We start from the raw sequence: 27,028 nt of genomic DNA, 5'->3' as shown, positions 1-27,028 counted from the left end.
TGGTGATGCTGTGAAATTTTATCATGAAAGTGAAACCTTTTCTATGTTGTTGTTAGGTGGCATTGTGTCCATGGCAACCCTAAAACCCTCTATTTAACAGCATGAAACACTGCCCTGTCCTGCACCATCTTCACAAATGTTCCCATGTTTGAGCCCATTGTGACAGCCCCTGTGTTGATCCATTTTGTCGAAGGCCTTTCTGTTTGCCTCTCTCTCCCTTACCAAGCATGATGGCCTTCTCCAGGGACTGGTCTATCCTTAAAAAATGTGGGAACAAAAGTCTGACAAGTCATAGAGGCCAGTCCCACAGCTGAGGGAATGCTAGTGGTCTTCATGTTCAGCTAGTCTGCCTTCCATGATCTGCAAATGGGAAAACATCTTTAAAAAATCTAAAATGTGAAAACATCTCAAAGCCTGGTGTATAAGTACTAGGATCCTAAGACAGTTTACCAGTCAAATGCTTTGAAGTTCAGTCTACTTATACGAAAATTGGAATCTAACTACATTTTCCCAATCAGCAAACAGACGGACATGCTATTATGATATTTCATAGATTGTGCTTTTTTGTCAGTATATCTTATGGGCTTAGTGTATATTTATGTGTGAGTGTCCACTGGTTTTGTAGGGGAGTAGTCCATAATAATTGCATGACAGTAGCTTTGTGTCTCAGAGTGGGAAAATTTTTGAGGATATCACTATTCATTTTTTTAAAAATCATTTTATTAGGGCGCCTACAACTCTTAACACAATCCACGTATACATCAATTGTATAAAGCACATTTGTACATATATTGCTCTCATCAATCTCAAACATTTACTCTCCAATTAAGTCCCTGGCATCAGCTCCTCGTTTTTCCCCTCCCTCTCCACTCCCCCTCCCTCATGAACACTTGATAATTTATAAATTATTATTTTGTTATATCTTGCCCTGTCTGACGTCTCCCTTCACCCCCTTTTCTGTTGTCCATCAACCAGGTAGGAGGGCACATGTTGATGCTGGTAGTTGGTTCCAAACCACCCTGCTTTCACTCTCCCAGTATCACCACTCTCACCACTGGTCCTGAATGGATCGTCCACCCTGGATTCCCTGTGTTTCCAGTTCCTATCTGTACCAGTGTACAGAGGGTATCTATATTCTATTGCTACCTTTCACTCTTGCTGTGTTTCCCTGTTCAATAGCTTGTTCTATCTCCATGAAAGTACAAAATACACAAGAGTGCAACTGCAGTGACTGGAAAGTAGGAGAGTAACATAGATACACCTCAGAAAACTTCATAATTCCCCAAATAATCATCTCTATCAGCAGGTAATATGTCCGCTCTTGATCATGTAGAATTCTCCAAGACAATTCCAAGAATGCAGGGCTATGGGTTGCTACTTAGTTAGTTCATATCAGTAGCTCTCCAATGGCTAAGGAGGGGCCACAGGGAGAAGCACAAATTCTGCACTGTTTCCTGGTTGCTATCTTGCCTTCGCCCTGTGCTTCATGTTCTTCTAATAAATATTCTGGTTGGTCCTGTGCAAGGAGGTGATTTGTCTCCTCCCTCCAATGGAAGGGAGGATATGAATGTGGAATTGAGGCTTTTATTTTGGTCATTTGTTTGATTTGTGTGTTCTGACTGTTCTCTATTCTGAAAAAGAGATAGGAATAAGGTTGCAGTTGGTCACAAACTGTACAGAGATAAACTCATTATGCTAGAAGCATGCAGTCGTTGGGATAGCATGTAATTAGTCAGGAAGTGTGTCTAGTGCAGTGGTTCTCAACCTTCCTAATGCTACGGCCCTTTAATGCAGTTCCTCATGTGCGGTCACCCCCAATTATTTTCATTACTGTAATTTTGCTACTCTTGTGAATCTGGCAACCCCTGTGAATGGGTCATTCGACCCCGAAAGGGGTCACAACCCACAGGTTGCGAACCCCTGATCTAGTGGGTGAGGTGGGTTAGCTAAACCCTGTTGGAAATCTTTAGTAGAACAAGACCCCTGTGTCTAATCCATGTGAAATGAAGTCTCTATTTCCCAGGACTGTCATCTTCATCTTTCATATAGTGGAATGCATGGCACCTTGCTGAACCCGAATATAATGGATATTTTAGGACACTGTGGCTGTTGAAGAGGTGGCTGTGGATTTCTCTTAGGAAGAATGGGCATTGCTGGACCTTTCTTAAAGGAAACTATAGAGACAACATGTGATGACAGAAACTTTTAGAAACCTGACCTCAGTCGGTATGAATATTTTCATTAAAAAAGCAAAATGTGTGTGTGATACTCATTGATGCTACTGCAGTATGTGGGCTGAGTAATGGGAATACTTTGTTATATGAACAAGTATAGGAATTTCCTCTCAGGAGCATGCATGTCATGCTTCCCCCCATGAATCTAAAGCTTAGTGTTATAGTAACTTCTTATATCAAGTGTGACTATGAGTCTACTAAGTTTCCTTACATGTTATAAATGTGAGTGTTGACCTTTTGTGCAGAGAGTATGTGTGCATTGTGCCTTGTAAGAGCTCTGTGTTTTTTACAAGGTTAACATGATAGCTTCATTTATTTAAAATCATTTTATTGGGGGCTTGTACAACTCTTATCACAATCCATACATCCATCCATTGTGTGTCAAGCACATTTGTACATTTGTTGCCTCATCATTCTCAAAATATTTATTTTCTACTTGAGCCCTTGATATCAGCTTCTCATTGTTTCCCTCCCTCCCCATTCCCCTCTCCCTCATGAATCCTTGATAATTTATAAATTATTATTATTTTGTCATGTCTTACACTGTCCAACATCTCCCTTCACCCACTTTCTGTTGTCCATCCTCCATGGAGGGCATTACATGTAGGTCCTTGTCATTGGTTTCCCCTTTCTACCTCACCTTCCCTCCATCCTACCAGTATCACCACTCTCACCACTGGTCCTGAAGGGATCTTCTGCCCTGGATTCCCTATGTTTCAGGTTCCTATCTGTACCAGTGTCCATCCTCTGGTCTAGTTGGATTTGTAAGGTAGAATTGGGATCATGATAGTGGCGGGGGAGGAAGCATTTAGGAAGTAGAGGAAAGTTGTGTTTTTCATCGTTGCTACATTGTGTCCTGACTGGCTCATCTTCTGTAAGGGGATGCCCCGTTGCTGACAGATGGGCTTTGGTTCCCCAACCTGCACTCCCCTTCATTCACAATGATTTGATTTTTTGTTCTTTGATGCCTGATACCTGATCCCTTTGACACCTCGTGATCACACAGATTGGTGTGCATCTTCCATGTGGGCTTTGTTGCTTCTGAACTGGATGGCCACTTGTTTACTTTTAAGCCTTTAAGACCCCAGATGCTATATCTTTTGGTAGCTGGGCACCATCAGCTTTCTTCATCACATTTGTTTATGCACCAATTTGTCTTCAGTGATCATGTTGGGAAGGTGAGCATCACGGAATGCCAGTTTAATAGAACAAAGCGTTCTTGCATTGAGGGAGCACTTGAATGGAGGCCCAATGCCCATCTGCTACCTTAATACTAAACCTATAAATGTATGCACATAAATCTTTTTCCCCATGATCATATAAAAATATATTTACATATGTACATGCCTGTATTTAGATCTCTGTAAATGCCCTTTGCTTCCTAGTTCTTTCCTTTACTTCCTTTTACTTTCTTGTTGTTCTATTATCACGCTCAGCCTTCATTTGGGTTTCAGTAATTCCTCTCAGTTACATTGCCTTTGATCAATGCCTACCAGGCGTCCTACACCCTCCTTGCCAGTGATCAATGCCTACCAGGCGTCCTACACCCTCCTTGCCACTCTAACACATCATCATGGGTCCTGTAGGTGCAATTTACAGCAATAAGTAAAAATTATAATAAAGTCACAGAACATGAGAGATAGAAGAGAGATTGAAATAATGGAGTTAGACACATTTCATAGTAGCATCCTCACCTCAGCCTCACTTGGTCCACATGGAGAGAGAGATTTATTGCTAACCAAGGTTTTATATTCTCTGGGGACATGTAAGCCCCCTAATTAAAGGTGAAGACATCCGTCACAGGAAAGGGTTGTGCTATGGGTTATACAGTTATGGCAGGGGATGATCTAGGGGTTCATATGCTATAGGAAGAGGAGGGAATAAGGGTATACGTGTAACAAGATGAGGGGACCCAAAATTCATGATAGTGGCCTAATTTTGGATGTCACTGAGCAGGTTTGACCTGTTCTGGCTCACTATAGAAACCATTATCAGTAGGATATAAACCTACCCTGCAGGGATCAAACTGAAACCTTTAGGGAGAAGTAACCCATTATCCTTAACAACAGGGAGTGGGCCCTATTTGTGGTGGAACAACTGATTGTCTTCAGGGAGGTAACTTGACAGTCACCATTAGTTGCGAGCAGTGTCCTAAGTCTAACATATATTTGGGGAAACAACTTGGGAGAAATCTTTTTGTTTCCCACAATTTTAGATCACTTATTGTTCCCTTGTCCCTGGGTTGGTTAACACCACTTCCTTCCTTTCCCCCACCTCCCCCAATCCCATGTCCACCCCCTTCCCCCAACCATGGGTCCTATTGCTTTCTCCTCCAGATTGTTTGTCCAGCCTATCTTATCTAGATAGACATGCAGAGATAATATGTTCACACACACACACACAAAGACAGCAAAACAAAGTGACCAAAGAAAACAAAAAAACAGCAACAAAAAAAGCAATGACAAAAAAAAAAAAAAGAAAAACCGTAAAAAGTTAAAGGTGTGTTTGTTGACCTTTAGGAGTGTTTTCCTGTGGAGTCTGATAGGCTGCCACACCCCGGCCCCAAAGTCTATTTTGCGCACTCCCTTGGGACTTCCTCACTCTGCTCCCCATGTTCTATTGCACGTCCTTAGTGTTTTGCCTTGGTGTGGTGGGGTCAGATTGGATGCAATTCTCACACAGTGTCTCCAGTGTTGTCCGCTGTAGGACTATGGGTCAGTGAGGGATGTCATGTCTCATAGTGGGGCCAGCCATAGGTCCTCCCTTTGCATTGGCTGCGCTGAGCGGGGGATATTGTCCTCAAGGCTTGATTGGCCAGGATGTGCTCCACTCTCTCTTTCTCCCTCTTCATTTTCTCCTGTGTGCTACATGTCCCTTTCCCTGAGCTGTAGCTTCAGTGTTGTCCTCTGAAGTAAATTTTTCCAGGGGTAGGGGGGGAAGGGGGCAAATGTCCTCGTAGTTGGGATTGAGGCTGGCCCCTCAGATACTGTTGTTATAAATAGATTTTCACCCACCCAAAATCCACAGACTTAGAGGAACATAGGGCTGACTTGGTGTCAGGGAATTGGTGATTATCTTTTCACACTTTCCTTGTGATGTGTCTTTCTTTAAGAGCAGCATGTCAGATACACTCTTTTTCCCACATATGTCACTAATGTGATGGGGACTTGCCTTGGGCTGGAGTATCTAGAAAAATACAACTATAGACACTAACATATACATAAGAAAGAGCTTTTTATCAAGAAAATATCCCAGCCCAGTCCAACTGAAGCCCGTGGGTCCAATTCTAGCTGGAACATCCATGGCTCAGTGTGTTCAAGTCCTCAAACTTCAATTTTTGGGTGAACATCAATCCTTTCTGCTGTCCAGCTTAATATAGGTGTGTGTATATCATATACATTTATGTGTGTCTATATATGTAACTATATTGTCACTCTAATATTATATGTGCCTAAAATCCCTTGCTTTAGTTCATTAATTCATCAGTATATGAGGACCTTCAACACTACAGAAAACTGCAGGACTCTAAATCCATGACTTTCATCATAGAATGGGTCGAAACAAATTCTGTTTCAGGGTTCTAATTTGAATAATTTTGCATTTCCTTCTCTGTAAGATAAATGCTGTAATTTTGATCATGCTGTATTTTCTTTATCTTTTTTATTAAATCATTTTATTGTGGGATTATACACTTTTTTTATCATACACTCTTATCACAATCCACACATCCATCCATTGTGTTGAGCACATTTGTACATTTGTTGGCATCACTATTCTCAAAACATTTTCTTTCTACTTGAGCCCTTGGTATCAGCTTCTCATTTTTATTCCCTCCCTCCCTCATGAACCCTTGATAATTTGTAAATTATTATTATTTCATGTCTTACACCGACTGATGTCTTCCTTCACCCACTTTTCTGTTGTCCATCCCCTTAGGAGGGGGTTATATGTAGATCATTGTGATTGTTCCCTTTTTCTCCCTGACCTTCCCCTCATCCTCCTGATTAGCAATTAATAATTAGTGAGTTAAGTACCAAGAGTTATTTCAGCGTGTTTAAATGTAGCCTACCACATCTTTAATATTTATTAGCTATTTATGGCATATCGTGAATATTTTATAGATATTATCATTAAATTATGATTAGAGGAATTTTTATTTCTTTTTGGTAGGCTCTTCTTCCTTAAAAAAATGTTAAGGGGGGTGGAAGGGGAAAAGAGAGAAGCTGATACCAAGGGCTCAAGTAGAAAGAAAATGTTTTGAGAATGATGATGGCAACAAATATACAAATGTGCTTGTCGCAATGGATGTACGTATGGATTGTGATAAGAGTTGTATGAGCCCCCAATAAAATGATAAAAAATGTTTTGGAAATTTTGATTGCAACATATGTACAAGTGTGGTTAACACCATCGAATGGTGGATTTTTATAATATTTGCAAGACCCCCCCCAATAAAATTATTATTTAAAAGAATGTTAACCTGATTGCTCTAGTTAGAACATACAGTCAATTTTTAATATTACTGGTAAAACTGGACATTTATGTTTGTCCTTTTTCAGACGTGGGGTGATGTTTTTGACTATCTTTTTAGGAATGTATATTGGCATGTTAATATATTGAACTATATCTGCTTTATGTTGGATTTGTAGAGGTTTTTTCCTTAGCATTAAAAGCCTTTGACTTTGCTTAGTATGTTTCTTTGTCTATTTAGATTATCCTTTTTTTACATTAATTGGTATATTACAGTGCTTATTTTCATGTTAGATGAATTCTAGGATAGATTCCAAGTACTCATCATATGTAATTATTTTCATGTGTTTTTGACTCAATTCCCAATATTTTCAAGAACTTCTTCATGTAGATCCATTATCAATATTAGTCTCCAGTTTTCTTGAAGTTTCATGATCTGACCTTGTTAACAGGTTATTACTGGTCTCATAGAAAATTTTAGTAAGTGTACTTTCACAATCATTGTTATGTTTCACCCAATAATGTGAACTTAGACAAAACGCATAAATTGTTTATTCATACTGTGTGAATACTCTGGTGTCTAGCTGCCAGAATCTTCAAATTTAATCTGTCTTCCAGTTAGCCTTGAAGTTTCTCATGGAATTTAATTGTGATTCAGTTGATTATAGACCTTCTGAACATCCTGAAACCCACTCAACGCTCATGGATCACTTGCTCTGGCTGGATCCTCTAGTCTTGCAGCTAACCCGTCACTCACACCTGAGACTATGGATGGGACATCCTTGAACTCAAGCCAATAAGCCCACTCCCCCAGTGTGTGTTGTTTGCCATCAGTCAGCATTACCTAGAAAGTTTGGAATCCAGAATTTAGGCCAAGATGACAAAATGGTTGAGCAGTCATCTCTTTTCTGGATCCATCTTGTACTTTTAAGCTTCTGCCCACACCTTGGTTCTTGCCATGGCCCATCTACCTTAGCCCTTGCCATTCCTTGACTGTAGGCTGCAGTCTTTCCCAAAGGCTTTAAAATTGGACATCCATAAACACAAGAGTTTAAGAGAGTAGCAAGTAAGGATTCCCCTGGCAGGTTTTCTTGTTTAGGATATCTCTGTGTTGGCCAAGGTACGTCTAGGATGTCCTAGTAGTGTCCCTCTGTCTCTTGTTGTCCACCTGTACAACGTTCTCTACTTTCCACACTATGATGCATAAATGGGTACCCAACATAGGCATTTCTTCACACACAATAGATATCATAAAAAATACCCAGGATGCAAGGGGATTGGGGCAGGTTATACTTGATGAAAAGCTCAGCCTACGTTGGAGTGACATCTATGAACATGATTCAGCTTGATCACTTTCACTAGATATGTCAAGGGTTATAGTCTGAGGTGCACTATGGGCTGGTAAAGAACATTCTTCATAAAATATTCCTTTCTTCAGTTAGATTGCTGATGAAAAGAAGATATTTACCTTCAATGGAGCTTGAGAATTTTGAGGCCTTAAATACTTGCGCTTTATTCTAAAACGAAATATTGTGTTTATAGGATGTGAATCCAAAGTTGATGATGATATTTGAGAAATTAGTAAAATGCTGTGTAAAGAGAATGGGCTTTTATTTAATGCAAACACCCTCAGCTTGGAGTGTGATCTGGATCCCAGTTGGTGGGGGAGGTCACTATTTAGCCCAAGAAGTACAGGCCAAGAACCTGATATGCCTTTTTCAGCATTGCCTCCTCTTCTGATTCAGATCAAAGATTTGCCACAGAGAAATATGGTCCAGTCTAGGGAGCTAGAAATCTGGTACTACTGTCTTGCACATTGAAGCATCACAAGGAAGGATTTCAACTTCTGACTGGGTTGTAAACCAAATCCATTCACCTGACTCCAAGCAGGGTGAGCATCCCTGAGGTTCCTGGGGGCAGCACTGGGCAGAGGAACTTGAGGGAAAGGAGGAGGGATCTGGGCTTCCTGGAGTGTGAATCCAGGAAAGCACCAGTGTACAAGGATCCAGGCTGCCCCATTGGTCAGGGTCTGAGCAATTTGAGCATCTCCCTGAAAGATAGAATTCACTTGTTATGAAACCATTTATAATTATATTAGAACTTAAATTGTGAGCACTCCAATTTCCAAAAGGTTGCTGGCATAGTGGTTACAGATTGGACTGCTAACTGCCAGTCAGAGGTTCAGAATTACAAGTCACCCCTGGGGAGACAGACAAGGTTTCCGATCTTGTAAAGAGTTACAGTCTCAGAAATCGACAAAGGGCTGGTCCACCTCCTTTTAAAGTGTTGCTATAATCAGAATCCACTCGCTGGCACTGAGTTGGGTTTAAGGTTTTCGTTGCTGATGACAGTGACAACTCTGTCCATTTGCTGCAACCCCAATTTGATTAAGCTTCCATTGAATTCATTCTGATCATTAACCAAGAATGTAGATCATCTTCCCTTTGGGGAGAATGCCTTAGAAAATAGATTGCCTGTACTCCTCTCCAGCCAGCCCCTTCCCAGGGCCTGCCTACATGTGTCCTTGATGGAGCTCACCTTACTGAGGACAGCACAGTAATTGATTTCCTCAGTTTGAAGGGCCTGGACGATTCGTGTAAGTCCTTCTATCTAATAATGTGCATGTCCCAATTATGGTCCCATTCCTGCTGCTACTGTCCCACCTGTAGCTGTGATGTACTGATCTGCCACCAATCATGATCTGTGACATGATCTTTTGTTCTGTGCCCTATTATCCAGGGTCTCGACTGAATCCTCAGTTGCATTTGAACTACTGATGGCCTCCCTTATCCATATGATTTATGTGTGTGTGTCTTTTGTTGTCTCTTAAAGTTTAATAAATGTCCTCCTTAAATTATATTTGACAAAGGGGTTACTTTTCTACACAAGGTACAGTTCTTTGGGACAGCATATTGACAGCCACCCTGCAGGTGAGGTCAGGCCCTGCAACCCCCTGGCTTCTGTCCTGAATGGGCAAATGTTACAAAGGTCTTTTCATTCTGTGGATAAATGCTCACTCTGCACCTTAGCCTCACACCAAACACACTCAGCTCTATGTAGGTTGACAAATCAAGTGGCCCAGATAAGTACTCAGATGTACCCCTATTTCACCTCCTAACCTCCTGCCCAAAGGCACTTATGTCACTTGTTCTGTGACCTGAGAATCCCACTGGTCTGTCTCAGTCTCTTGGTTCTGCTGCCACCATGTCTCTGTTGCTGCTTCTCCCCATCACTTCCTCTCTTGTGTCACAGCTCTCTGTCTTCTGGATTGAAGAGTTTTAGTGCTAGAATGTAGGATCCAAAGGCCCCTACTTCTGGCTCTTCTTTTTTGATGGTAGTGAGATCCCAGTTTTTGTCTCTGAAATGACTCAATTAGTCCTAGGACGATTTCCAGTGTGACTGATCTTCAGGTTAGATTTTAGATAGTTTATTTACGTAACCACAATGCACAAAGTACCGATGTATTGTTGGGCAAGATGCCCAGTCCTCTTGAAGCAAAAAAAAAACCAAACTCACTGCCATCAAGTTAACACTGACTCATAGTGAGCCTTTAGGACAGGGTCGAACAGCCCCCGTGAGTTTCCAAGACTGTAACTCTGGCGGAGTAGAAAGCCATGTCACTTGTGGTTGATAGAAGCCCCATCCTGCTTTTGAGGAGAAATTGGGGGTTTCCAACTGCTGAACTTGCAGGACAGCCCGACAGTCACCACTGTGCCACCAGGGCTTCTTTGCCTCGTTCGCATTGGCAGGAGACAAACCCACGTAAATGATTTGGAAGAAGTTAAGGGGACATAGCTAGAAAGACTATATGTGTATAGGCCAACTGTCTAACTCAGTGATTCTCAACCTTCCTAATGCCCCAGCCCTTTAATACAGTTCCTCATGTTGTGGTGACCTCCAGCCATAAAACTATTTTCATTGCTACTTCATAACAGTAATTTTGCTACTGTTGTGAATCAGGCGACCCCTGGGAAAGGGTCCTTCAACCCCCAAAGTGGTCTCAACCCATAGATTGAAAACCGCCAATCTTAACTGCATTAGGTACTACAAATAATGCTACATTAAAAACGTTATCTATATTGGGATTCAAAAATGGACTCACTATTGGGGAATGTATACTTTTTCATATATATATAAATATAAATTTCAATCTAATAGATGTCATGTAAGTGTTTATTATGGAGCCTTGGTTTTAACATATGCTAAGAGTTGGACTTCTATCTTCAAGGTGAGAGGTACACAGCCATTAGCATCCTGTTATGCCTTTAAAGTCTTGAAAGCTCTGTACAGCAGTTCTCCTGTGTCCTATCTGCAGATTATACATCTAACTCTACTTGATGGTGAGTTTTAAAGTGTTTCTAAAGTGATTATACAATTTATAGTTCTTCTATAAAATAATCATTAGTTTATAATAGCTCTTTATATAGCCCATTTAAAATGTTTCCAGATGCTTTAATTAACATATTTATCTTAAAGATTCATTTGTTATTCTCCTTGAGAGTCACACAGTAAGGAATTGATAATTCTGTGTGCTGTGAGGTAGGGATTCAAATGTTTTGTTTCTTCTTTCTGACATTTATATTTGATTGCCCAATCTCTATTTGTTATAAAGTAATCTTTTATTCACATGTTTTAAAATTAATGAGTTTTATATTTTTTTGCTCATGTTATAAGCATGCTTCCCAATACTCATTGAGGGGACCATTAACAGTATTGGGAACTTTGTGTGTTAAGAGGGAAAGAACGGGCTGCACCGCGACTTTCTCTCTCTCTTCCGGTCCCTGGCGTTCCGGGAGCTGCAGGCGTCGGTGCAGACATGGCCAAATCCAAGAACCACACCACGTACAACCAATCCCGGAAATGGCACAGAAACGGCATCAAAAAACCCCGGTCACAACGATACGAATCTCTTAAGGGGGTGGACCCCAAGTTCCTGAGGAACATGCGCTTCGCCAGGAAGCACAACAAGAAGGGCCTGAAGAAAATGCAGGCCAACAACGCCAAGGCTGCGGCTGCTCGCGCTGAGGCCATCAAGGATCTTGTGAAGCCCACAGAGGTCAAGGCCAAGATCCCAATGGGCGTCAACCGCAAGCTCAGCCGACTGGCCTACATTGCCCACCCCAAGCTTGGCAAATGGGCTCGTGCACGTATTGCCAAGGGTCTGAGGCTCTGCCGGCCCAAGGCCAAGGCACAAAGCAAAGCTGATGCTCCAGCCAAGGCCACGACACCAGCAAAAGCTCCCAAAGGCGCCCCTGCCCCAGCTCAAGCTCCCAAAGGCCCCCAGGCTCCCACAAAGTAGAGTTCTTTGTGAGGGCGAGAGGGACTGGTGTGAGCCCTGGGCTGCTGCCTGCATGGCGCTGGTGTCTTCTTGTGCTGTTTGTTGTACAAATAAACCCACGTGGCGCTGAAAAAAAAAAAGAGGGAAAGAACAGCATCTGGACCTACAGGTTATGTGTTACTCACATTGTATTCTCCCATCAGCTTGCAGATGGTGCATCACCAGCAGCTTAGAGGAAGGAGGAAGAAGCGCCTGGTATTATTATTTTGGGGATGTCCTCATGAGAGATTGAAATTTGTGAGCATCATTAGCTGATCCAGATAAAATAAACAGAGCATCCCAGTTGCCGGCAGTGTTATAAGGATCAGAGAAAATGCCCAAAGCTCAGGTGATTTTGATGTGTTTTATCCGTTTCTGTATTTCCTACTGGAATTGTAGGAGCCTGTGTAATACTGATTCAGTTCATTGGAAAAGTGGAGATTTGAAATACTAGAAGTTAGAGATAAACTTTGACTCTGACTTCAATATTTGGCTGGAGAAGTTTAGGAGTATATTGATCATAGGATTAACATAAACTATTGACATTGAACATAATATATCAGTGAGGATTCTTTGGATGACATTATCTTCCAACTCATAGTTTATTATTCTATGGCCAGCTCCTGAGAAGCATTCAAATGATATACTATGCATAATTTTTAAGGAGAAATAAAATCACTTTTTTAGGAGAGTTCACTTTCACTACTCCATGGGATTTTGTTTGGGTAAGTTCCTTTAAAGCTTCTTTCTGAAGGTTATATATTAGATAATCTCCCAAACAGCAGCATTCTCATCAATGCATCTAACATGGACCCTGTAGCAGTAGTGGTTTAAAAATGGCTGACAGCAGCTCACCTCCTCACACTATGGAAGCAGGAGAGAGAATCAACATCAGCTTGGATTTGTATGAGGCAGAGCTTAGACAGACCTGTACCCTCCAGTAGATTTCCAGTTATGACACCAGTATGTTTGCCACAGCCCTCTCCTACTCAGCTCAGTAATTTTTTTTGCAGTTGCCATGGGCTAATTACACTTCAGAGTCACAGATAACAGGGTGTAATTTGATATCAGAATCAATAGGCTACACATTGGCTTTCATATTAAAGAATCATGTAAGCACATTTGCTCTTCTTCAGGGCAGGCCTGTTTTCCCTGTCCTCTATCAGACATTTTTCCTTCTATAGGTTGGTTCATTTCTTAATTCCATCTTTATAGCATCCTCTCAACTTCTTTGGGATATCCTCTTGTTGATCTTGACTGCCACTTTCTTGGCTGAAAAGTCCTTTCTGGACCTGTCACCATTGGCTCTCTCACTGTGTCCCATCTGCCCTTGTCTTTATCTCCATTACACAGCTCTTGATCTGTGAATACTATGGTTCATTTTGCAGGAGCAGCAGTAGACCGGTCCCTATGAAGTAGAGGTTCAAGATGGTCCATGATTTGCTCTCCAGCATTTTACAAAACTAAATAGTCATCAAGTAAATAAATCCCTCTTTATGATATGGAAGCTGGTGAGTCCCTAATCAGTGTAGAGGTCAGGGATCAATCTGTAAGGTTCTCCTCATCCATGTGTTTGCAAAGGCTAATGAACCAGCTCACCAGGTCAGACCACAGTCCACTGCCTCACAAAGTGAAGTTGTTGAATCTGGTCAGATAATAGGTTGCAGGGACTGAGGAACCCAAATGGGAAGGTCAGGCAGCAAGCTGTTGACTCATAGAGTGAGTGTATTGAGCTGTCCAGTTAGCTCACACAGGCGGCTTGCAGTTGTCATTCAAGGAAATGGCTCATGAATTTCTGGAAGCTGCAAATCCGTAATCCATGGGTTCATTCTGAACTGTGTGGCTACAGGGGCTAACAAAACCAAATCAACAAGTCAGATGACAGGAAATGTCTCTCTCTCTCTTCTTAAACTATGCCTGCAGTTCTCTCTCTCCCTCTTGATATGATGGCTTCTTGGGTTAACCTACCACCTTCCCTGCCTAGGCAAGGTAAGGAGGGCTCCAGAGGTCCACCCAACAAAACTACGAGTGGCCCTTGCAGAGCATGTGGTGAAAGATGGCAGGTTCAAGAGGACCTTGCAATTAAAATTAAGGCAATACGGTCTGAAGGTGGCTGAGAAGAATTTGTCTTAGGGTTGTCAAGAGGAGCTTGTCCTAAAGTGGCCTTTAATAACTTAGAAAGTTGTTCTGCATTCAGGAAGGGAGATATTGCCCATGAACATTCTGATCTTGGTTCTGGTTAAAGCTGCTTGTTCCTGATCCCAAGTTGAACCTTGTTCATGAATAGACACTTTGTTCTATTGAGTTTTGTGTGGCCACAGCAGCAGATTACTAGACCCAGAATTGAGACAAAGAGTCATGTGAGAGGAATGACTTGTGTAAGAGTTGACAAAAAATGTTGGAGAGCTGAGGTATGTTTGACCTCCCCCATCTGAAATGTTCCTGATACTTATTGCCACTGAAGGTTCCGAGCCTCTTATAATGGTGATACCAGTAGAAGCCCTAATTCCATTTCATAATAAACAGGTGTTTATCTACTTTGTGGGAGTATAACGCTGAGCAATTTCACTGGAACTCAAAATTTTAATGTTATGAGTGGGTGCATTATTTTGGGGCATGGAGGTCCCCAACACTCGAAAAGTGATCCTCTGGAGTGACATTGCAATTGTGACAAATATTAAAAGACAGAGAGCAGACAGTAGGACACAGGGACTCTCTTCCCAGATCAGGACTGAGCGTGAATGTATTTTCCAATGGATGTACATATAGTGGAACTTACAGATCTTTCCATAAGGCGTGCATGTCATGCCGTCAGCATATGCATAGTCAATGGGTAATAGCATCAGCGGGTAACAGTATAAATAAGGAAAGTGTGAGTTACCATCTTGAGCTAGTGCTACTTGACTGCAAACCCGCCCTGAGCCCTCCCCAGGCATTTACTACATTTATGTTGGGCCGGCTACAGAACCTGATTGCTCTGATCTACAGATAACCTTCAGGCATTGTGAAGTAGCCCCGTACAGAAATGATTCATCTACTATGGTACCTTCTTTAAGACTGCTCCTTAATGGAGAATTATTGTAGGGGGTGGGGGCACATTAGCTGGCCTGGAGAATGTGTATTTGAAAACATTTATTTCTCAGAACAATGGAGATCTTTCTGAAAATTGGGCTAGTTTTCTGGGCTGATGGTTGCGAATATAGAAATAAGGTCAAATATTTTCAACCAAGTCCTCAGTTAGTTTTTATTACTGTTTTGATTTCTTTACTGTAAGGTATATATTTTTAAATCTTCAAATGGAAAATACACCATTAAATAGACTCCTCTTACTACAGGAATCACTGACATTCAATGATGTGGCTGTAAAGTTCACCTGGGAGGAATGGCAGCTCCTGAACCCTGCTCAGAAGACACTATATCAGGATGTGATGTTGGAGAACTATCGCATCCTGGTTTCCATTGGTGAGGAGAATTCTCAAGTCATTGGCTCTGTCATTGACTTTTCCTATCTTACGTGTTGAAATCCTTGCTGTGTCTGTGGTGTTCTCAAAGCGATAGATTCTCATTGCATTCTCTGGTCCAATATTAGTGGGGTAGGCCTTCTACCCTTGAGAAAACACTATTTACTTTGTTCCTTTGAACATTATTTTCCTAGAAATACAGCATTCTTCGGGCTTTACAAACTTTAGGTTAATTTTAGTGTGACTAAGATGCTGTAATTTCTCATAAACAGGTTATGTAGTGTCACCTCAGAAGCTTTCTCTCAATTGGAATAAGAGAAATGTGTTCGGTATTAGAAACAAGTTATAGTGGAATTTTTTCAGATGCATGGTCAAAATGCCTTAAGGCAATTTGACTGGGGGAGTTGATTCAACTGGTAGAAGGCTCACATGTATAATAGGTGTCAGAAAATGCATAAAATTGCACACTTCTTTGAATTCTTCTAGATGTTGAGTAAAGTAGACATGTAGCTCTTATGAAATTAAATTTCCATTTACTTGTTTTACACTATTGTATGTTTGCTTGAATAAGTTTCTTTCTTTAACATTCTGAAATTTTCTCTTTTGCATGCTTCCACTTTACTATGAAAATCCATCTTGCTAGACTCTCTCCAAACAGAGAATTCTGAATTTGTGACTGTCCTCTGAGCACAGCACATTCCTCCCCTACTGGGTAAGAATGGATTTCCCTTTGCAGTATGCAGCACCATCTTGGATCTTGAACTCCCACCATAAACGGGTCTCCTTTGGGCTTCCTTAGTTTCCGCCCTTGGAGTTTCTCTAAAGGTTTTGGTGTCCATTTTCTCATTTGTTGTCCTGTTCTTTTAAAGTTTTCTTCATGCAGGTGATATAAGTTCTTTCTGTTTTCTTATAGAGATGGTCAAATTGCCTTCTCTGTTGGAATTCTTTAACAGACATGTTTCTCCATATTTTACTCCTTTTGGTGAAACACGTTTATGACTTCTGTTATTTTCAGGTATCTAAAATTATCTTCCTAGCAAGAAAATTATCAGCTTAAAGTATATTTTAGTACTATACCTTAAATTTTTTTTCTACCTGTAAGATTTTTTTTAAGTTGTCTGTTCCTCCAATAATTTTGGAAGTGGAAAGGGCATGTTTTTTATCATTATGCACATGTCTGCTGCGTATTCCTTAGTATGCAGTGTGCCTTCCTTAGGCCCACCCCTTCTTAACAGGTTCCAATACACGAACGATGACCTTTGCTGCTTCTAAAGAACATTTTTGCAGTATATTCCAATAGATTTTATTGCTGTTATTCAAACAATGAGTAATATATTCAACATTGCTCTCTTTTCTGCCTTTTGAGTAGCCTTTTGGTTTCCATATGTAAGATGTCTTTCGTGTCATCCCACATCTCATCTGGTCTCAGTCACTAGTCTTCAGTCATCAGTCTTTTATTCCTCAAGTTTATTTTTTACGTAGTCTCTCAGCTCTGTGATCTAGCTACTTTTCCTTGCTTTTACTTGGATTTGAGCAATTGTTCGGTTCGACAGTTAACCCCTAGGCATGTTTTGACTAATGAGCTTTTCCACCATTTCTTTCTATAGATGTGGTTGATTTGATTTTCATTTGTTCCATTCCGAAAGATCCATATGTATAGTTTCCATTTCTGGTGCTTAATAAGAAATTTGGTATGAATTCATCATTAGTCTCAAAATTTTATCAGTAAACTTGTATGTCCTGTCACTATTGTTACATTTTCCAATTACTGATACTTTCCCCAAATTTTACATTCATCACTGTATATGATTGTATGGTTGATCAATATCAGGCTGCAAAACTCATGTGAAATTTTCAATATATATGTTTTTCAATATTTTGTTGGGAGCTCTTATAGATATCATAACATCCCATAGTTCAGTTACATGGAGGAGTACTATACAATTGCTACCACAGTTTGAAATGTTTTGTTCTTAAATTCCTTGGTATTAGCTCCACTTTATCCTCTCCCTCCTCCACCCTCAATTTCTTTATTGTGGAAAACAGAACCTGGATGAAAGCAGCCTTATCTCTATACTCATGACCACAGGGCTTGGAAGACCAGTACTAGTGTTAGAAGAAAACCTTCTCAAGCCCCAAGGATAAAGCTAGAGCTGAAATGCACAATCCCCAGATAGAGTTTTCTCCACAATGCCCTCCAGTAAGATGTTAGTATACAGCTCCTACAGGCCGCTGACTTCTTGCTACTCAGCTAAAAGTTGCCTAGCTATAAAAACAATCAGCTTCCCTTTGTTGCTGTCACTCAAGGAATCAACTATCCCTTTGTCTCTTAAATGCCCTCTGAATGTATCATAAAAGGTTGTGTAATTGAAGGACAGCAATAAAAAGACTTTGTATTTTTCACTAATTTATGTAATCTCAGGGCATGCAGCCCCCTCCCCACCTCACAGACCCCTACCTACCTAACAAGGTAGGCAGGATCTTTAATCTGGGATGCCTGAACTAATTGGATGAGCAATTTAAGACCAGTGTTGAGGGCAGGTGGAGTAGAGTAACTGTCTCCTTAGCAGGGCGAACAATAACAACACGTCTGCTCTTATAGTTAAAGCTACTGGCAGATAGTAATTAGCCATGTGCTGGTATGAGGTATCATTAAGGTAACACTATAATGAGAGGATATTGTGGGGATGATTTTTAATTAGGAGAATGTAACTGGGACTCTTCCAGCTTACAATTGTGAATGCCTCTCCACCTAGATACCAGGCTTTGCAGTCTTCCTTCATTCTGAGAATAAATAATTTGTTTGCACCATTCTTCTTGGCCCTCACCTTCCCACATCCTGATACTTATCATGAAGTAGTCTAAAAGAATTCAGATCCTGAATGAAAAAATATTTTCTTCTATCATGCTCACCTTCCCGACACAACCACTGAAGACAAAGCGGGTGAATAAACAAATGTGGTGAAGAAAGCTGATGGTGACCAGCTACCAAAAGATATAGCATCTGGGGTCTTAAAGGCTTCAAGGTAAACTAGTGGCCATCTAGCTCGAAGCAACAAAGCCCACATGGAAGAAGCACACCTGTGTGATCACGAGATGCCGAAGCGATCAGTTATTAGGCATCAAAGAACAAAAAATCATATCATTGTGTGCTCACTTCCATGATATGATCACTGAAGACAAATGGATGCGTAAGTCAATGTGGCTAAGAAAGCTGATGTTGCCTAGCTATCAAAAGATGTAGTATCTGGGGTCTTAAAGGCTTGAAGGTAAACAAGCGACCATCTAGCTTAGAAGCAACAAAGCCCACATGGAAGAAGCACACCAGCCTGTGTTATCACAAGGTGTTGAAGGGATCAGGTATCAGGCATCATCAGAACAAAAAATCTTACCAGAGTGAATAAGGGAGGGAGTGCGAAGTGGAGACCCAAAGCCCATTATTAGACCACTGGATATCCCCTTGCAGAGGGGTCTTCGGGAGGCAATCAGCCAGACAGTGTGTGATGTAGCAACGATGAAAAATACAACTTTCCTCTAGTTCCTAAATGCTTCCTCCTCCCGCACTCTCATGATCCGAATTCTACCTTGTATGTCTGGCTAGGCCAGACGGTGTACACTGGTACAGATAGGAACCAGAAACACATGGAATCCAGGGTGGATGATCCCTTCAGGACCAGTGGTATGAGTGGAGATACTGGGAGCATAGAGGGAGGGTGGGTTTTAAAGGGGGAACCGATTAAAAGGATCCACATGTGACCTCCTCCATGGGGGACGGACAACAGAAAAGTGAGTGAAGGGAGATGTTGGACAGGCAAGATATGACAAAATAATAATTTATAATTTATCAAGGGTTCATGAGGGAGAGGGGAGCGGGAAGGGAGGGGAAAAATGAGGACCTGATTCCAGGGGCTTAAGTGGAGAGCAAATATTTTGAGTATGATAAGGGCAGTGAATGTACAAATGTGCTTTACACAATTGATGTATGTATGGATTATGATAAGAGTTGTATGAACCCCTAATAAAACGATTATTTTTGCAGTCTATCTGCAGCAAGGTCCAGGGGTCCCTCAAGGTGGGTAATGACATCGGCGAGGAGACAGAAACCACACGACTCAAAGGTTGCGGGTGACTGTTCCAATTTTATTCATGCAAAGCTTCAGCATATATATTCTTTTTCTTGCCTTAAAGCTTATGGCCTGAGATCATTCATCAGGAAATTCTCAGGCCACAAGACCATGACAAGTTACATAAATCACATCGTGATTCTTGGTTAAAAATTAGTACATCTTGAAACTACAACTTTCTCAACTACAAGGGTGATAGACATAAACCTTCTAACAATAACTGAGCACACTTCATCCAACTAGGGTGCATTGTTCTAACTATGAAATCATTAAAGCATTAATACATTTCATTATCAAAAATTACTTGACAGGCTTTGGCTGTTCTTTATGTTCCTTCTTGGGCTGTTCCTCTAGGGTTTTCATTTCTTGTTCTTTCTTTTCCACTAAGTTCCCATAAATTAAACTCCCAAAAGTCTTTCTGTACCAAGATATGAGTTGCCTCACAATAGGGAGCTTTGTTTTAGTGGACTTCAAACACCACGGGGACCTTCCTCTTGCTAACCTTTCCATAAAACTTAAACTACTAAAATGAACTTGTACACCTTCTTTGTTAACCATTCTTATGCCATTTTCATTACAAGCCCCTGTATAAGGTAAATCAGGGTCAGGAGCTCTATTTCTCTTTGGGTTATTTCCTGGAGGGGGATGCCGTATTTTAACCCCTATGCTGTAACCAATATAAGGAAAGGGAAAAACTGTGGGAAGAGGATGATAATTTTTTTAAAGTCTTACACAGAAGCTTCCAAACGAGCCTCTGAGATTTCTGTGAGTTTTGGTTGCACTAGCTCAGCCTGCTCAGGATCGAACATAAATTCCTTAAGTGGGGTTTCTGGCATCCAGTTTCTAGTTTTATTATACAATACACTTTGCTCGCAGTCAGGACATGGATCTTTCCAAACCATAGGAAGGGAAGTAACCTCAACTTCTGGGGAATATTCCTCAGTTGACATCTGTTGTTTCCTAAAAGGGTAAGTGATCAAAATTATCAGGAACCAGACATCAGCTACAATTTTCAATAATGATATCAGACCAGTAATTCCAAAGTGTTCACGGGGTTTGCGGAAGGGACCTTCCTTGGTGGAGCCTTCTTTAAATGCTCCTCCATGCACTGACTTTGTCAAGGCCCATGGTTGGAAGTGTTCTCGGCAGATTATAATAAAAATTCAGGATATTCCCACATTCACACTTGTCTGTTATGTTGTGTCTTGCCTTCTGGAGGTTTGCATACCTCGCTACCATATGAACTCACTGTTAAACGTCCTGGCGCTCTTATTCCGGCACCAGAGATGAGGCAACTCTACCGTTTTTGCTGTCTGCTCTATCTTCTTTAATTGCATATGCAACTACTAAGGGCCCATTCCACATTGGGCTGGATCCCTCACTTTATGTTTGCTTTAATTGGCGCACAAATCTAAATAACACTGGTAGTAAGTGGTCTTGCCTACCACTGACAAACCAATCCTTCAGGGAAGATCTTTCAATGTGCTTTTGGATAATGAATATGATGCCAATCTTCTTGAATTTGTGAATCTCAACTTTATAAACCACCTGATTATCTAATTAAAAATAGCCAGTACCGGTCTACTAAATTTGAATAATGCATAAACTATCAATCTTTAACATTCCATTTTGTTTTGACAACTTGCAAATTTTTCATGATTTTCATGTATGCCATTTTCCAATTATTAGAGGATGTTTACAGCTATTTTTTTTCCTTTTCAGTCATGTCATGTCAAGTACTGACGGTTCCCAAAGCTCTTCTTCTATCTGCATCATTATTGTTGACTGTACTTTGAGGATTTAGTACTTGTTCATTGTTATTTCATTGCCATTAAACCTGAGGGCTGCATGTTCCAGAAGTAGATCACTATGTCTTCCCCCAATCCCTATTTCTGGAGAGTCTACTAAGACCTTTCTACTATGGGTGATCCTGCTTGTATTTGAAATACTGGGTGGCATTGCTTCTGGCATCAAAACAACTTGCAAGCCACCACAGAACAACACTGTAAGATAAGTGGTGTAAGCTAGAATACAGACTCCATAAACATTAAGAATATGTTTCTGTACCATAATACCTTTCCTATATACCTGTAAAAATGTGTTTCTCCCAAGTAGAACATTTGGCATTTTTCACATTCACTACTTTATCTAGTATTTAGTTGTCTTTCAGTAAAGGTTGATGAAATGAATACATCTAACCTCTACCAATTGGAACTAGCAAGCCTTATCACACCTTCAGTCTATTGGTTTCAATTTGTTCCTTCTAGTACATTTGTTGTATGTTTTCATGTACCTCTTTAAGCAAATACCTAATCTGTATCCATGCATCACTTTCATATCAACCCTGATTTCTACAAGAACTATTTTTAACATTTGGATTATTTATACAATTTTATTTCATCCAATGGACAATAAGCATTAAGCATAGTGTTTATTTATATTCATATAAGAGGGTTATTACTAAAGATCTATTTTGTGTCAATGCATATTTTAAGGGGTCCATTGTAAATCAAGATGTTGAAAAGAGTCAATTTTCTGTTCTTTTATAGATGTCCAGAAAGATGATGATCATTTGCTTGAGCACTTGAAATGTGAAAGATACATGGACAGAATGGAACAATGCTATAAATTTAATACATTGGAAAGTACTGTTTATCAGCACAAAAATAATTTCCTACCAAAGGAAACTTATGAGATGTTCAGTTTATATGAAAGAATTGTTAAATCAGATTTAATGATTCTGAAATTAAATCAGGACAGAAGCAACAAAACACAGAAGTCATTTGTGCTCAAGCAAGATGAGGAAACTTTCCTCCACATTGAACAAGAGCAATTTTTTAATGAAATGAAATTTCCTGAGTGTGAACAATCCAGGCTTCTGAAGTCACAGTGGATTCAACACCAGGAATCTGATGAAATTGAGAAACCACACACAGGTGATAAATGTGGGACAGCCTTCATCAAGGAGTCTTTGCTCTATGAGCATGAGATCATTGATAAACCAGATAAGACCTATGAATGCAGTCATTGTGGGCAAGAATTCAATAAAGTGTTCAAACTCAATGAACTTTATCAAAAAGCTCATGAAAGAAAAAAGCGATATAAATGCTTGGAATGTGACAAAACTTATCACAGTAAATCATATCTCAAGGGATATCGTGAAACTCATGGGCAGAGATGCCCTATGTGTGCAGTGAATGTGGGAAAGACTTCACCAGGAAGAGTGATCTCACTGCTCATCAGCAAACTCATACTGCAGAGAAACTCCATGTATGTAATGAATATGGGAAAGGCTTCATTCAGAAAACACATCTCAAAACAAATCTACGGACTCATACAGGAGAAAAACCCCATGTATGTGATGAATGTGGAAAAGCCTTTCTCTGGAAGTACAAGCTCACTGTTCATCAGCGAACTCATACTGGAGAGAGACCCTATTTATGTGATGAATGTGGAAAAGCCTTTCACTGGAAGAATGGGCTCACTCTTCATCAGTGAACTCATACTGGAGAGAAACCCTATGTATGTGGTGCATGTGGCAAAGGCTTCATTCAGAAAATACATTTTAAAGCTCATCTACAAACTCATACTAGAGAGAAGCCCCATGTATGTGGTGAATGTGGCAAAGGCTTCATTCAGAAAGTACATCTGAAAACTCATCTACGAACTCATACAGGAGAAAAACCCCATGTATGTGGTGAATGTGGAAAAACCTTTAACTGAAAGAACGAGCTCACTGTTCATCAGCGAACTCATACTGGAGAGAAACCCTATGTATGTGATGAATGTGGAAAAACATTTATTGGGAAACCTGCTCTCCTTTATCATCAGCGAACTCATACTGGAGAGAAACCCTATGTATGTGATAAATGTGGAAAAGCCTTCAACTGGAAGAGCAGGCTCACTCTTCATCAGCGAACTCATACTGGAGAGAAACCCTATGTATGTGATCAATGTGGCAAAGCCTTAACTGGGAAGACTGCTCTCACTTATCATCAGCGAACTCATACTGGAGAAAAATCCCATGTATGTGATAAATGTGGCAAAGCCTTTATCGGCAAGACTGCTCTCACTTATCATCAGCGAACTCATACTGGAGAAAAACCCCATGTATGTGATAAATGTGGCAAAGCCTTTATCAGCAAGACTGCTCTCACTTACCATCAGCGAACGCATACTGGAGAGAAACCCTATGTATGTGATGAATGTGGCAAAGCCTTTACTGGGAAAACTGCTCTCATTTATCATCAGCGAACTCATACTGGAGAGAAACCCTATGAATGTGGTGAATGTGGAAAAGCTTTTATCAGGAAGACTTCTCTCACTTACCATCAGCGAATTCATACTGGAGAGAAACCCTATGTATGTAATTAATGTGGCAAAGCCTTTATTTGGAAGGAAGACATCACTGTTCATCAGCGATCTCATATTCTAGAGGAGGGTTGTCAAACTGGTGGCCTGTAAGCCACGTGTGGCCCCTGAGGTAAAATCTGAAATAAAATGTAAATAGAAAAATTATTATGAAGGAAATAGCACTTAGGGAAGATCAAGGCAATGCTGTACACCCATTTCCTTCATTAACGCTTTAACTACTGAAGATGAGTGAAATCACAAAATCAAAGTTGTTCATTTTAATTTAGACACCCCTGCTCTAGAGAAACCCCATGTATGTGATGAATGTGGAAAAGCCTTTATCAGGAAGAATTCCCTCCCTTAACATCAGTTACCTCATACTGGAGAGAAGTCCAATGGATGTGATGAAGGTGGAAAAGGCTTTATCAGGAAGAAGGACCTCAGTGTTTATCAGGGAACTCATACAGGAGAGAAACCCCGAGAATGTAGTGAATATGGCACAAGTTTCATTCAGAAAGGAAATCTCAAAATTTATGTGTGAGGGAAACCAGCCCCTAACACATCATCATAGGTCCCGTAGCCGCAATTGGACAATGATAATAAGTAAAGATTATAATAAAGTTATAGAGAGCATGAGAGATAGAAGAGAAATTGAAATAATGGAGTCGGACGCATTTCTTGGTAGCATGCTCACCTCAGCCTCACTTGGTAGTACACGTGGAGATAGATTTATTGCTAACCAAGGCTTTTATATTCTCTGGGGACGTGCAACTCCCCAATTACAGGGGAAGACATGTCACAAGAAAGCGTTGTGCTATAGGTAATACCGTAATGGGTGGGGTTGGGGGGGGGTGTGATATAGGGATATATACGCAATAGGAAGAGGAGGGATTAGTGGATCCTAGGTTCAGGATGGCAGCCTAATTTTGGATTTCACTGATCCAGTTTGACCTGTTCTCTGGATCACAATAGAAACCATTATCAGTAGGGTGTAAACCCACCCTGCAGGGACCAAAGTGATGGCTGAAAACCTTTAGGGAGAAGTTGCCCATTGTTCTTAACAGCAGGGAGTGGACTCTACTTGTGGTGGGACCAGACAGTAGTCTGACAGCTGACTGCCTTCAGGGAGGTAACTTGACAATCATTTACCATTAGCTGCAAGCAGTGTCCTAAGTCTTAACATGTTTGGGGGAGATGACTTGGGAGAAAGCTTTCTGTTTCCCACATCTATGAATTTATACAGGAGATAAACCCTATGTATGTATTGAGTGTGGTAAAGCTGTTAGCCGTAAACCATACCTTACTAGCACATCGGAGATTTCATACAGGATCTAAACTCCATGTATGTGGTGAATGTGGCAAATCCTTTCTCAAGAAGAATAAGCTCATTGTTAATCAGCAAACTTATCCTGGAGAGAGAGAAAACCCATGTATATAGTGAAGGTGGCAAAGGCTTCATTCAAAACTCATCTGTGGAATCATACTGGAGAAAAACATTTTATGTGTTGAGTGTGGTAAAGCTTTCACCCAGACGCGATGCCTTACAGCACATCAGAGATTTCACAAATGAAAGAAGCCCTTTGCATGAATTAAATATGGAACATCTTCTTTGTGGAAGTCAGGTCTCATTAAACACGAGAAAATTCTCAACAAGAAAACCTTTCATTGGAGTTAGTATAACAAAACTTTCAAAACAAAGGAAGAGGTGCTAGAGTTTGCCCTGGGCCATGTGTGGAAACAGTTGTGATTTACCATATGGGTATCCATGTTCTGTGTTGATGTCCCTCTACTGACATGACCCACCATTTTGGGGGCAGATGACCTTCCAGACTTCCACAGTGCATGGGTACCTCATTGCTCTTTCAGTGCCCGAAAGAAAGCTGAACCTGGTGTTTCTTGATCACAGATGTACCAACCAGTAGAGTAACCACCCAGATGCCAGTTGTGCCTGCCACACTTGCATGCTCTTTGTTTACCCTCCCTCCCCAGACAGCAGAGTAGTACCATAAAATAAGAATAAAGGAAACAGAAGATGTGTGGGAACAATTCATCCTGAAGATATATTGACCACAGCAAACCTCAGCCTCTACAACCCTGAGACAGGAAGAACTAGATGGTGCCCATCTTCCACTACTAATTACTCTGAAAGTGATCACAAAAGAGGGTACTGAGTTGACTGGGAGAAGAAAGAACAAACCAAAATCATAAAATAGATCACTGTTCTGATGGAGACTTGGAATCCCCAAATTATGGACTTCAGCGACTCTTCAGTCTTGGACCTGTACTCACGCCTCTGACTCAGCTTTCAGCCCAACAGTCTATAAGCTAGGAGGGGAAGATTAACATCTGAGGTATACTCCTTAGAACAATCAACCATACTAAATAAAAAGAACAGCGTTTGCTTATGGATAAGAACTCTTGAAAGCAAGAAGGGATAGGAAAGAAGGATAAATAATATAATAACAAGGAGGGCTGAAGTGGGAAGAATGCTGGTATATCTTGGGGATTGCCATTAATGTATGAATTGTTGAATGGAAACCAATTTACTCTGTAAAGTTTTAAATCATAAAAAAGTTTTAAAAAATGAAGAGCTCATGTCTCATCAATGATTTCATGTAGGATAGTTACCATGTAGCTGTAATGAGTGTGGGTAACAAACTTTTACCTGTGTTTCTCAGTCTTCTTGACAAATACACAAAATTTTAAAACCTTAAGTTCAGTCAAGATGGGAAAGCTCTCCACAGGAAGTCAGGTGACATCACATACCAGTGATCTCAATGACAAGGAAAGGTCTGGCAATATAGTGACTTTGCAGATACCCTCCTTGGTTTCTCTCAGTGTGTCAGTAAACTACATTAGGATTTTAACCAATGTAGTCCTGGTTGGCTGGCCTTTAGCCCAAATGGTGTCATGTGACAATAGAGGATTTGTACAGCAGAGAAACCACATGAATACAGGGAATGTGGCAGTGCGTATGCATTTAGTGACTGACAGTGCCTCCAGTATCCAATTACATTTTCTTTGATGTTCCGCAAAGCTCAGGCTAAGCTGATGCACAAACTGCCTAGA

General features: G+C 40.7%; 1 protein-coding gene and 1 pseudogene across 1 annotated transcript; both read left to right on the top strand.

Annotated features, from left to right (window-relative positions):
• Positions 1-11,454: 11,454 nt before the first annotated feature.
• Positions 11,455-12,105, top strand: LOC142427744 (large ribosomal subunit protein eL29-like). The gene has a single exon (XM_075532886.1). The coding sequence runs from the start codon at positions 11,521-11,523 to the stop codon at positions 12,001-12,003; it is 483 nt and encodes a 160-aa protein (XP_075389001.1). The 5' UTR covers positions 11,455-11,520; the 3' UTR covers positions 12,004-12,105.
• A 10,678-nt stretch (positions 12,106-22,783) lies between these two features.
• LOC142427616 (uncharacterized) lies at positions 22,784-24,500 on the top strand (annotated as a pseudogene).
• Positions 24,501-27,028: the final 2,528 nt, after the last annotated feature.

Source organism: Tenrec ecaudatus, chromosome 15 (assembly GCF_050624435.1).
Source record: "Tenrec ecaudatus isolate mTenEca1 chromosome 15, mTenEca1.hap1, whole genome shotgun sequence".
NCBI lineage: Eukaryota > Metazoa > Chordata > Mammalia > Afrosoricida > Tenrecidae > Tenrec > Tenrec ecaudatus.
The sequence above is the reverse complement of the archived record's forward strand: the minus strand, read 5'-3'. Positions and strand labels throughout refer to the sequence as shown.